The sequence below is a fragment of the Denticeps clupeoides genome, chromosome 3 (assembly GCF_900700375.1).
Source record: "Denticeps clupeoides chromosome 3, fDenClu1.1, whole genome shotgun sequence".
Classification (NCBI taxonomy): domain Eukaryota; kingdom Metazoa; phylum Chordata; class Actinopteri; order Clupeiformes; family Denticipitidae; genus Denticeps; species Denticeps clupeoides.
In genome coordinates this window covers 662,533-675,175 of record NC_041709.1, presented here as the reverse complement: position 1 = coordinate 675,175, position 12,643 = coordinate 662,533, and the positions used below count along the sequence as shown (strand labels likewise).

General features: G+C 43.1%; 1 protein-coding gene across 27 annotated transcripts in view; it reads left to right on the top strand.

The window, feature by feature from the left end:
* The window catches only part of unc13bb (unc-13 homolog Bb (C. elegans)), a 57,136-nt gene that overhangs the window by 27,412 nt on the left and 17,081 nt on the right, over window positions 1-12,643 (top strand). For 21 of the 27 annotated variants that reach the window (XM_028974946.1, XM_028974964.1, XM_028974962.1 and 18 more), the window contains 10 exons: window positions 245-520; window positions 620-710; window positions 9,516-9,562; window positions 9,790-9,868; window positions 10,003-10,008; window positions 10,670-10,744; window positions 10,916-11,135; window positions 11,587-11,814; window positions 11,989-12,130; window positions 12,409-12,578. In XM_028974946.1, coding sequence (XP_028830779.1) covers window positions 245-520; window positions 620-710; window positions 9,516-9,562; window positions 9,790-9,868; window positions 10,003-10,008; window positions 10,670-10,744; window positions 10,916-11,135; window positions 11,587-11,814; window positions 11,989-12,130; window positions 12,409-12,578 — 1,334 coding nt within the window. The remainder of the gene's footprint in view (window positions 1-244; window positions 521-619; window positions 711-9,515; window positions 9,563-9,789; window positions 9,869-10,002; window positions 10,009-10,669; window positions 10,745-10,915; window positions 11,136-11,586; window positions 11,815-11,988; window positions 12,131-12,408; window positions 12,579-12,643) is intronic. The other 6 variants (XM_028974968.1, XM_028974967.1, XM_028974965.1 and 3 more) reach the window with 2 other exon arrangements.

Here is a 12,643-nt window from a genome sequence, read left to right as displayed (position 1 = left end):
CTTTCAACTAGGCCATTCATGATGCACTAAATAGCTAATAGAGTGCAAAAATAGTCCCCAGTGCTCCTAAAAGTGAAAAATCCCTTTTATGCTGTCTTTTTGTGTCTATATATTTTTTTATCACTAGTGATAAAAATGTTTATGTACTAAACCCCAATCCTGTGTGTGTGTGTGTGTGTGTGTGTTAAAATGATGTATAATGTATAATTTTTTATTTTTTTATTTTTTTTTATCCACAACGCAGCCCAGTGGACAGCAGTCATTTTGGCTCTTCAGGAAACCTAAGTCAAACGAGTTCTCAACTAAGTGAGATCGGCCAAGAGAATGGAGCTGGTTTAGACTTAGAAGAATCACATCATTCCTACCATAGTGGCTTCCAACTTTCTAGCAGTGGACACTTGGCATCCAATGGCCACTCAGGCTGGCGGGAAGAAGAGGGCCCTGAACCTTCTACAATAAGAGGTGCTTTAAAAGCAGACATAAGCTCCGTGGAGATGAGACCTGATCAATCGCTAAAAAGGTGTGTTCTTCAGAATATTCTGAAATAATGACAGGGAACAAGATGAAAATATTATCAAACACATGAATGCAAATGTTTAACTTGAAATGCATTTCTTAGTTTTCAGGATGATGGACCTCCCCTTCCATTTTCTCCATCCAGACTACGCTGGCTCAAAGCTATCAATAAAGTGAGAGTTCAGCTTCAGGAGGTATAGTAGGGAACCCATCCCCTTCACCCCACCAACTTCTTTCCTTATTCCTTTGTTCCTTCTGAAGTCTAGTTTTCCCCAAAACTCGCACACTGTTCCCAATCTAAAGTCTAACCCTAATCTTGACCCTATATCCAAGCCCATAAGGCATAGTATTTGACTCATGGGTAAGTATAAATCCTGCTGTGGACCTGCCATGTTTTTACCAGTGTTATGATTGAGTTTTATTTCTTGACAGTTTTGGGGAATGTTGGAAGTGCATTTCCTTTTTTCACCAAATGTGTGGTTTCAAAACAGTTCTCATCCCAACCAGCCCCACCACAGATATCTTAGGACTCATTTTAAATCAAGTGACATTAACCAGGCCTGTCATAAGTTAAAGGGTTTGCTTTAGCTTCAGTATGACTGCAGTTCTTCACTCTTGTATAGGCACGGGTTAGACGCTTTGGGTTGGAGAGAAGGTTGATGTGTGAAGCCCAGTGCCTTATCAGCCTAAACAGGGCCAGACCCATCGTTACAGTTTCTACCCTGGGGTTGGACTTGTTGGGCATGGGAGGACTCTGAAAGAACCTACCTCTCCAGAACTGGTAACACTAATCTGCACTTGCCAAGGTCAGAGAGAGAAGCGATGCTGTCTCTCTTCATCGCCGATAAAGTCTGGCGGGGTAATTAAAGATGGGGAGTGAGAGGACGTGGAGCAGATAGCGAGTGTGTGTGTGTGGTGTGTGTTGTCCTATTTGCCTGCAGAGGCTGCTCTAAAAACACGAACATTTCTGGGTTTACATCTGGAGTGTAACTTCATTTGAAAATCTATCATTTAATTGTGTAATTTGTACAATATGATACTGTATGCGACATCTGTTTTGGTACATTTTGCTAAGGCCATGTTGTCTATCCTATAGAACTAATATATATTTTTAATAAAAAAAAAGCTAAATATTCAGAGAAAACAATTTATTAGAATCATGTGATCTGTAATGCTGGTGGTAAGATGAGTTGTGTATGCTGCAGGCAAATGTGTATTAAGGTGTGGAGCTCTGTCTCTAGTGTATTCAAAAATAGTATCTGTAGTGTTTAGGGTATTTAGCACAGGACAGTATAAACAGTAGCCTAGTGGGTAACACACTCGCCTGTGAACCAGAAGACCCGGGTTCAAATCCCACTTACTACTGTCGTGTCCCTGAGCAAGACACTTAACACTGAAGTGTCTCCAGGGGGGGACTGTCCCTGTAACTACTGATTGTAAGTCGTTCTGGATAAGGGCGTCTGGTAAACGCTGTAAATGTAAATGTATTGAGGAGACCCTTAGAGAGAAAGTGGTGAACCTTAGTTATTCTCACTTCTGTTGTGATTTTCTATATTTCAATATGAAAAGCATATATGTTTTGTGGTATTTTTGCTTTCTCTCATGATTATAAGTATAAATTGGGCAGTAAAGGGCCTTGAAAGAGATATTATGGTGAAACGTGGTGGAAATATATTCCATTAAAGGATTGTTTTCACATTCTGATGTACGTCAGGTTTATGGTTTTGTTGGTGTGTCTTCCATTATGGTGATTACAGAGGGGAGGGGTGGCTTAAGATGATTGTGTAAATGTCTCCCCTCTCTGATTGAATTTAGCAAAGGAGAAGGTATAAATTGAATTCACTCAAGACATGGCATGCACAGCTGGGGCAGGGAAAGTGGTGGCCCAGTGGCTAAGGACACAGACTCGCAACTGAAAGGTTGCAGGGTCAAATCCTGAACCACTAAGGTGCCACTGGGGTCCCCTTGAGGAAGGTACCGTCCTTCACCCCGGGCGCCTTGCATGGCTGCGCACTGCTCACTAAGGGTGATTGGTTAAATGCAGAGGACATATTTCGTTGTGTGCACCATGTGCTATGCAATGCTGTAAATCACAATGACAGGAACCTTCACTTTAATGTATTGTTTGGTCAGTCAGAAGCTACTGTACTTGTTGCTTAATGTTTCATTTGCTGCAGACTATGCATTTTTTTTTAAGTGTTTAATTTCCATCAGCGTTTATTCCACGGGCTTTGCGCAGTAGACTGGTGTGCGAGAATAAAGAGGAAGGGAATGGACAAGGGGATGGGATAAAAAGAGGAGGGGGAGGGTGGGACTGCTGGCGTTTTGACAGTTTCAGATTAGGTTTTTGTTGGAATATATTGCCAGAGGACATATAGAGAGAGAGAGAGCGAGAGAGCATGAGCGATGAAGTGGGAGTTGCTGTGAGAGGAATAGAGGAGAGCAAGTGAGAAGCAGCAAGATAGAAGCGAGAGATACTCTCTGCGACCAGAACTGTTATGTGAGTCTTCAGTCCGTTTTCTTCACATCGCTGGTCTGCGATGGATTACCCAGGCTGTGCCTCTATCAGGCCGGGTGAAGTACAGAATAAGAATGAAAAACACCTTCTTTTTTTTTTGTATTTTGCTCAGTTGTACCTGCTTGTTTGTGGCTCTTGGAATGTACATTTTGTTAATCCCCGTGGATACTGACACAAACCGATCACATAGCCTTGTAATTTAGGAGTGTTGTGCCTTCATGAGGTAAGATGCATTGACTTAAGTATTAAGTATAAAGTATTTTTTTGCATGAACTGTTTTTATGAGAAGTGTTCTGAGTGATGTCAGATTTTCTATCAACAATAGTTACTTAATGATAACTTTTTAAATTCTTATATGTGTGTGTGTGTGTGTGTGTGTGTATGTGTGTGTGTAAATAATTTATTTATTTCTCATTTTGGCCTCGCTATATGAAATCAATGCCCTGTGATTGACTGAAAGACTGAAACATTCTGACAAATTGATTCAAAACAAATAAAATGATTCATGCGTTTTCCTCAGGCCACAGCCCATAACGCACAGAGCAGAGATAAAAGATATGCCTGCAGCCACCTTGGAATATATTCATTTACTCTTACATGGCATTTTAATGCTGTCTGACAGGGACTGGGGCAAAGAGGTTAGAATGAAGGATTGAACATTTTGAACAGTAAATTTCGAATAGAGGTGTGGCATAGTAGATGGCTTTTTTTTTCTTTTTTTTTTTTGCAGTAGCAGTACCTATTCTATCTCTACCTAAATTGAACTAATGAATTTCATATTATTATACCTGCCATAGGTACTTATAATTTATTATTTTGAGTACTAGTACTGTTCTATATATCATGGTATTTTCCTTTCTTGGCATTGAGCATGTTTTAGGACCGAAGAATTTCCCTCAGAACATATATATCACACACACACACACACACACACACACACACTTCTGGGGCCTCCTCTTTCCTCCCACTGCCCGAAGGCATATGTGTGTGTGCACCCTGTGGAATGCCTGCGCCCCGCCCTGGTACAGTCCCTGCCCTATGCCCAGTATCCTGGGATGGGCTCTGGCACCTTTGACCCCTGTACATGCCTGTGTGTGTTCAGCAAGAACTGATGTCTGTCCTGCATTTGGTCCTGGCTTTTTTGCATCATCTGGACATCATCTAATAATTCAATCGATCTGGCACACTTCAGCGGCATAGTTAATTATGCATTTCTACTGCCTGCTCTCTTATCAGGCTAATGCACACCTTCAGTGTAGGAGAGCTATTGGATGGAGGTTAAACCCCAGGTGGGAGGTTTGAGATGATTGAGTGTCTGGCGAAGAGTGCAGCCACTCCATCCTCCACCAGTGGAGGCTATGTATGGCATAGATGGCTAATGCTGGAACTTTTCTGCATACTCACAGAATGCTGGGATGTAGAGCAAAGAGGTTTATTTGCATTAGTGCCACATGTTGTGGGGGGGGATAAGCGAATTGATTTGGCTGATCAACGATGTTTCCTAGAAAAAAGCCAATTGAGAACCCAATCTCTCATTTACCATTTCCAGACTCCAGGCATTCTGCCAAACTGTGTCCCCACAAACAGAGTCGCCCTTGCTACATACTGCCCCAGTCAGAGTAAAAGATCATGTCATCCCCTGAATTCATTTTGAGGAAAGTAACAGACGGAGGCAGGCGCAGAATTTCAACATGGGTCACTTCCATCAGCTGTGCCTGGAACAGGTACCAGCGTCCATTAGAAGGAAGTTGCATTTCCATTGCTTACTTGAATGACTGTGACATCTGCTGCACAATAGTATTTGCTGCAGAGGGCTTCTGGACACAGGCAGCACAGAGACGTACACACATGGCCCATTAGTCCTGTTAGGAGGAGGAGATTACAATTAAACCTCGTGTTCACTTTAGGACCCAGCTAATACTTTTTCCTATGAGGGTGCCCGTTCCAATAGTGTCAAAGTTAGGCAAGCTTTGGGATTGATTTATGATTTGCTAATCTGCCGTAGCACTGGTTGAGATAGAAGCCTGATGCTCATAGGCTGTGTAGATGAAACGAGTGGCCAACATTTACATTTACAGCATTTACCAGACGCCCTTATCCAGAGCGACTTACAATCAGTAGTTACAGGGACAGTCCCCCCCGGAGACACTCAGGGTTAAGTGTCCTGCTCAGAGACACGATGGTAGTAAGTGGGATTTGAACCTGGGTCTTCAGGTTCACAGGCGAGTGTCTTACCCACTAGGCTACTACCAGCCCTACCAGCATTGCCAACAATCCCGTCTCACCCATTTTTATCATTGTTGTTGTTGAAACCGTTTAACACACTAGTGGGACTGATGCCACTACTACCCTTAAGAGGAATCGAAGTACATTTGAGCAAGTACAACTGCGACCCTTTATACTTTAATTTCAGACCTCCATTTAGACTGCCATGGTGACTGAGACAGGGTGCATGGCGAGGGTTAAAAGGCACCCAGGCTTGTCCCTGTCACAATGTGATAGGAGCAGTGAGGGGGAAAACGCTGTGGCACAGATTACAAGCAGCAGGATCTCACTTAACACAAAATGACACACAGTGCACGCAGCTGGATCATCACTCAGCCTGTGTTTAAAATGTCCAGACGCGCAGTGGGAATGGAGTCTTTTTTTCCCCCCAACAGATGCCAGCTCTGTCATTTGCTCCAAAAGCCACCCTCTGCTATCCTGTCTTGCGGATGTCAGCAGTGATTCCTCTTTGTTTCACGATAATCTGCTGTCTGCCTCAATGGTTAATTAGAAACGTAGCTTCGATTCCGTGGAAAACACGGGAACTCGTAAATTTAAACGGGCAATATTCTTCTAAAGACCTTCACGTTTTTAGAATGTGTAAAATATTGTGCACATATGAAGTCATATAAAGTAGTAGTTTTTGTAAACATTGACATAGGAGCCTTTTTGTGTTAAATTCACAGCACTTAACCTCAGAGGCCATCAGAGCGCCGCTAAGATTAGACTGCAGCTACTAATAATAGGGTTGGAAACCTCCTGTATCTCTGCTTTTAGTGAGTGCTGTGTCCCTTTGTGTGCCGGAAGCTGAAGGGCATTATTTAACTAGATTTTGGTGATTTTGACATGCTGAACCGAAAGATTAAGTGCAATGTAAAAGTGAACTATTGGTCTGTAAATACTTTGTTTCTTACAAGAAGATGTCCATGCATAGGGTAAGAAGGTTTATGAAATCACTGATCATCATTGTTTGGACTGGATACATACCTGACAACTTGAAATTACATCCTAAATTGATTGAATTGAATGCATCTTAAGACCATCTTGTTTTCATGTGAAAGGAACACTGATCCATAAAAACTGCTTTAGAATATAATATTTTTTTCAGTTCACTTTGCTGTTGCCATGACCTAATGCTGTGTGATGAGATACTCAAGAAAATTCTCTCACACTTCAGGTGAGATGGATGTCCTTTTGGAACATCTGTATCAGAGCATTAGAGCGCTGATTGATCGCTAGGAAAATTCATCTGAGCAGAATGTTCCCCAGGAGCCGCACCTGTGAACAAGATGAAACAAATGCTATGGGTGTCCCCCAGTATTCGTCACCAAAGAAGAGGGATCTAGCCAAGGTGTCCCAGAGTCCCACAACAAGACATGGAATTCGAAAGAAGATCCAGAAACTCTTACAAGGCCAAGTGGAGGACTCATCCCTTCACGGTTCTTTTGTGGAATTTGAAGAGCATTTGTTATGTAGGCCAAAACAAACTGTTAGCTGTGATTTTTCACATTTGGCCTCTGTTCCAAATGGTCGTGGTCATCACATCAGGACCTCCAGTAAATCCTTTATTGGCGAGGTAGAATTGAACCGGGAGGGAAATGTTAGGGTCACATGCACCAAACACCCCAATGCGGTTGCATCACAAAACGCAGCAGTTGGTGTGGACAGCCGCTCATATTATTTAGATGTTGGTCCCATGGACAAGTCACTGAATCCCAGTGAAGAAGAGGTTGAAAGCGAAAGAGGAACGTCCAGTACCATAGTTGATCACATTTTAAAAGAACTCAGAGGAATAAACAAGATTCAAGAAGAGATCTCGGACCTCAGGCAATACTTGACATCTGTTAAAGGGTCTGTGGATGAGGTGTCCTGCTGTGTTGATGCTGTGCTCACTGAGATTGAGGAGCTTTACTCTGGAGCGACCGCTGACCCACAGACACCTAAAAGACAAATGGGACGCAGTAAAGAAGAAGTCACTGCTGCTACTTTTCACACAAGGAGGAGCAGCAGCCCACTGTTGGATCAGTACTGCAGGGACAGAAGTAAAGAGAGGCTAGACTCCTCCAAAACCAGAAGGTGTGACCCTACTTATCAACGCGTCGCCTCAATACGTCCTGTTCAGAAAAATCTATGCCACTTTTCGGATGTCCCCTGCAAAGTTGAACATGAAGGCCAATTTTTCATGGAGGGACTATATGATGGGGACTTCCAAAGTACCAGTTCACTATCCTCTTGTCACAGTTCCAGTGGAATTGGGCAGGACAGCAGATTCCAGTCGAGAAGTACAGGAATGCCCGATAGTACAAGTGGTGAGGGCCCTTGGAGTGGGGATGCTGCTTGGAGTGAGGAGGACGCCTGCTCCTGTCCATACAGCTTGGAAGAAGGTCCTGAGTCATGGGATGGGTACAGAGGAGCAGAGACCAGCAGCACGCCAGGTCACACATCTCAGGGCAGTTCAGAGCACCTGTCCTTGCTGTTTGGACATTACTTCAACTCCCCGTCCAGTTCGTCCAGTGCAGTAGACTGGAGGACACCTAGGGGGAAGCCTCCAGCTCTTGTTGAGTGTGACTGTTCGGCAAACTGCCCTTACTCCCGGAGCTCAGGGTATCACACCATAGATGCTTATGCTGATGAGCTAGGCAGTGGGCTATCCAGGAGCCTGAGCCGCTCCACTGTAGAACTCACTGAGTGTGAAGATTGCTGCCAGGATGTCCAGTCCTCTTGTGAACACTGTCCATCTGTAGAGAACCTGGACTTTGATTCAGCTGGGAGCAATGAGAGAGAATGGCGTGAGAAGATGTTCCCCAATGAAGGAGTGGATGATTCTGACAGTCCAAATGCAGGCTTTGATGCAGTGCAGATTGGGAAGGCTGTGACCAGCTTTAGAAAAAGTCTAAAAGGATCTATGAAGAAGTTAGAGGAATCAGACCTTCAGATTGGTGAGAACCTGTCAAGAGAAGTTGCAAAGGGCGATTCGGACAAATGGCAAATGGAAGATTTTGATGCTCCCTCTGTTCGTTCTGGGCCATTTGAAGAGCAGGACAGTGGAGAGTCTTCCCTAGTTGATGATTATTATGATCATGAGTCTCCTCAAATCAGTGCACAGGAGGATCAAAGAGACTCCACAGCTGGCACTCCATGTACTACCATGGAATATTTATCCTTTCATACAACAGATTGTATGAACAAACCTCAAATAGGAAAAGAATTTTTTTGTTCGGAGACTGAGGAAAACTGTTCCCAAAGTTTAGAGATCAGTCAAGACTCTACAGACTTAAGCCTACGTAAGGCTGATCTTAGTCAACCAAAGTGCCTGACCAACTTCCAAAATGTCCTGAAGGAGAGAAGAGAGAGCAGACGCAGACTGTCTAGAACTGAACATGGATGCAAGCCCACGATTTTGGAAGGTAAATCAGCTCTTGGTGGAAATCATGATATTATTACCGAGAACGTGTAAATCCATCATCAGTAGAGGTCCTGTTTCAGAGCCAATGGTTTAATATCCGTGTACTGTTGTATAACCCTTTGCTTTGTTGTTTTTTGTTTTCCACAGACAGAACCAGGGAACATGATCAGGTTAAAATCACTTGTACCCTAAGTCCACATTTCTGTGATAATACTAAGCATGTTCCCCATTATTCATTTTTCTTTTTCAGTCTTGCACATCTCATGAGTTGTACTATAAGTCTTAATTTTTAAAGATCATGTTAAAGATCATTTTTTTGTGATCATGTTGCATTGTATGTTGGTTTTTACTTGAGGCAGGTTTGTGTTTGTGCTGGGACTTTGTGCTTGATTCGTGTTTTTTAAGTTTACTCAGTGCTGTGCCACAAGAACGATGAAATTTGGGGGACGCCATCACAGGGTGTATACTTTGTTGTAGGCTTCATGTTCTTTTTTTTTTTTTTTTTAATTTAAGAAATGTAACTGTTTATTTGTCTTATAAATGTGGTTTTCAGGAAGAAACGATCTAGGCGGTTTTATGTCCATGCGGTCACTATACCCGAAATTTCATTTGAGACTTTATGAGAAGGTTCTGACAAGCTTTTGCACTGGATGCTTTTGCAGGAGTGTGAGGTTTGTCCGGGTAACTTGTGTTTTGAAATAAAACTCAATCATTCACCATCACCCTCCCAAATGTCTTATGTAGATCAGGGATTCCATTTGGTGCTGTGCTCTTTAGAAACTCGTCTAACAATGTTTCTGAACTGCACAGGGTCAGCAGAATGGAGACAGCTCCAAACAAGCGTGGATCAAAGCTGGGTAAGTTAAAACCGATGATTATTTGTAGTGGTCACCATGTGAAATTATTTTGTCACACCAATAATTCTGGGATTTTAGACTTTGGTCTGTTGTTTTGGGGATTGACAATGCCGACCTCTGGTCATCAACCCTAAAATGCCTACTAGTAGTTGTTTGCGGTCATATTTCATCCCAGCAAAATGATTTATTTGGGGTTAGTGCAACCATGTATATGGCTCTGTCTCCAGGGGCAGCAGTGGACTGTTTGGAATTGACAGCATGCCCGACCTCCGTAAGAAGAAGCCCATTCCTTTGGTTAGCGATGTGGTGAGTGCACGAGTCCGTCCATCAAACACCGTATGGCAATGTTACAAATGAGTCCTGTAATTTTTCCTCTTCTTCCCCATGTAAACATTTTAAATGAACCTTCTGCAACTCTCTTGAATGCAATCATTGGTCAGGCTATGGTAAGTCTTTGTGCGAAGATCCCTGACTGGCAACCCTTTAGTGGATGTGGGGACAGAATTCAGACTCTATATTAAGTAGTGATTACTTTGCACAAGTAGTCCTTGTATAATACTGCTTTCACAGTATCAGTATTATACTCGTATGCAAATACATGTAGAGCACAGTTCAGATTAATTAATGGAAATGCTCCAAAATTTACAGCAACATATTTTCAAATTTGGCAATATTACTTTGTATTTGCGACCTACTTGCCTGGCCCCCTACTTAATATAAGAGATCAACATTTTCTCATCTTTTACTTCTCTCCATGTTCCATTTATACTGGTATTCTGTCTAGAATTTGTTTCCTACGTCAGTGACATTCGCTTCAGATTGGGGGCGTGAGTATGGAGTTGAGGGGTTTAGCTGCTTAGTCTTTGCACTAAACCTGGATGGGTGGTGTTTTTTGGGGTTGCTCCATATTTCCATGCCTATGCCTACTCCTACAATAACCTTCCCTTTCTTAGAAGTGGCTAATCTAGGAAATGTTCTTACCTCCTTTTGATGAACCTTGGTGGGCTACCTCTCCTCAGACCTAACACTGTGGATAACTGTTGAATCATGGGATTTCATGCTGAAAACTATGTCTGATTGTTGTTTCTTTTCCTGCCTGCAATGTAGTCACTGGTACAGGCCAGAAAGGCTGGGATTGCATCTGCCATGGCCACACGCTCATCTATCAAGGACGAGGAGCTGGTAAGCTTTTTAAACACAGGCCAATGGATGAAAGGGCTTGCGAAGAAAGACTTTGAGATGTTTGTGCTTCCGATGGTACCTTGTTTTTATAACAGTATTGTTCACCATTAAATTACATTACATTTTTTTTTTGGTTTCTTTTTCCTCACAAACATCCATTAATTTCTGCAGAAAAACCATGTCTACAAGAAGACCCTGCAGGCACTCATCTACCCAATCTCCTGCACCACCCCCCACAACTTTGAGGTGTGGACGGCAACCACGCCCACCTACTGTTACGAGTGTGAGGGGCTCCTGTGGGGAATCGCTCGGCAGGGCATGCGCTGCACTGAATGTGGGGTCAAATGCCATGAAAAGTGCCAGGAGCTGCTCAATGCTGACTGCCTGCAGCGTGAGTAAAATGTTACTGGGGCCGTCGCTTCGGGGTTTATGGAGGTTACAGAACCTGTCCAATCCTGCTTTTGTGAGGTGAGCTTATCCAAATGGAAAGCCCTTCCTGACAGCTTCACCACTGACTGGTCCATTAGCTAAAATATCAGTGATTTGATTTAAAGGAATCTGACCAAAATGATTTCTGATTTTCATATAGCATGGTGAACTCATTCGTCATGGACAGAAGTGTGTGCAGTTTTTTTTTTTTTTTTTTTTTTTTTTTTTTACAAATATTAAAATGCAGTTGTTACTTTCCCAATGGGACTGTCTAGACTGGTTTTATTTTTTTTTTCTTTGTTGAACTGTACAGTCGAATTGAATTATGTATGAAATTCAACAAACATAAAAGCTCAGGAGACAGCTCTGCATGTTGCATGTGGCCTCTGATCATTCTCTCATATGCTATACAGGTGCCGCGGAAAAGAGCTGTAAACATGGTGCAGAGGACCGCACACAGAACATCATAATGGCCATGAAAGATCGCATGAAGATCCGCGAGCGCAACAAACCGGAGATCTTCGACGTCATCCGTGACGTGTTTGCTGTCACCAAGGCCATCCATGCCCAGCAGATGAAAACCATCAAGCAGAGTGTATTGGATGGCACCTCCAAATGGTCAGCCAAGATCACCATCACAGGTACCAGTCTGGAACCAGTCCAGCCTGCTATACAAGTCTTGCCTACAGCACCTCATTAGCATGATCCTGGTTTGTCAACCATATTGGGTTTTGGACAGAATGGACGATTATATATGGACACACATTTTGTGGTTTGTCCCCTCCTTTATAGTGTTTCTGATTTCATTTCCACAGTTGTGTGTGCCCAAGGATTGCAGGCGAAGGATAAAACTGGTTCAAGCGATCCCTATGTCACTGTTCAGGTTGGCAAAACCAAGAAGAGGACAAAGACCATCTATGGCAACCTCAATCCAGTGTGGGAAGAGAAGTTCCACTTGTGAGTCCACATGCAGGACCATTTTTATTGCTAAATGGCAATGAATTATTGCTTTACCCTTGTAGCAATCCTTGTCCCGATGAACCATGTCAGGTTAAATTAACCTTGAGCTTGTACCATCCTTAAGTGGTACAGATGTCTCGGATCATGTGCTCTGAGGTTTGGTTTCATGTCATATGGCTTTTGGTAGACCTCTGTTCAGGCAGACCGCTTATTTCTGACCTGTCTGCTGTTTGCTGCCTCTGTTGGACAGTCTGTTTTTCCCCCCTCTGGTCTAGTGAATGCCATAATTCTTCAGATCGCATTAAAGTCAGAGTCTGGGATGAGGACGATGACATCAAGTCCCGGGTGAAGCAGCGTCTGAAGAGGGAGTCTGATGACTTCCTGGGTCAGAGCATCATTGAAGTCCGCACGCTCAGCGGGGAGATGGATGTCTGGTACAACCTCGGTCAGTTGGAGCCTTGTGTGTCTTTGTAAATGGCAAATAAATATAATATTCTATTATCAGAGTCC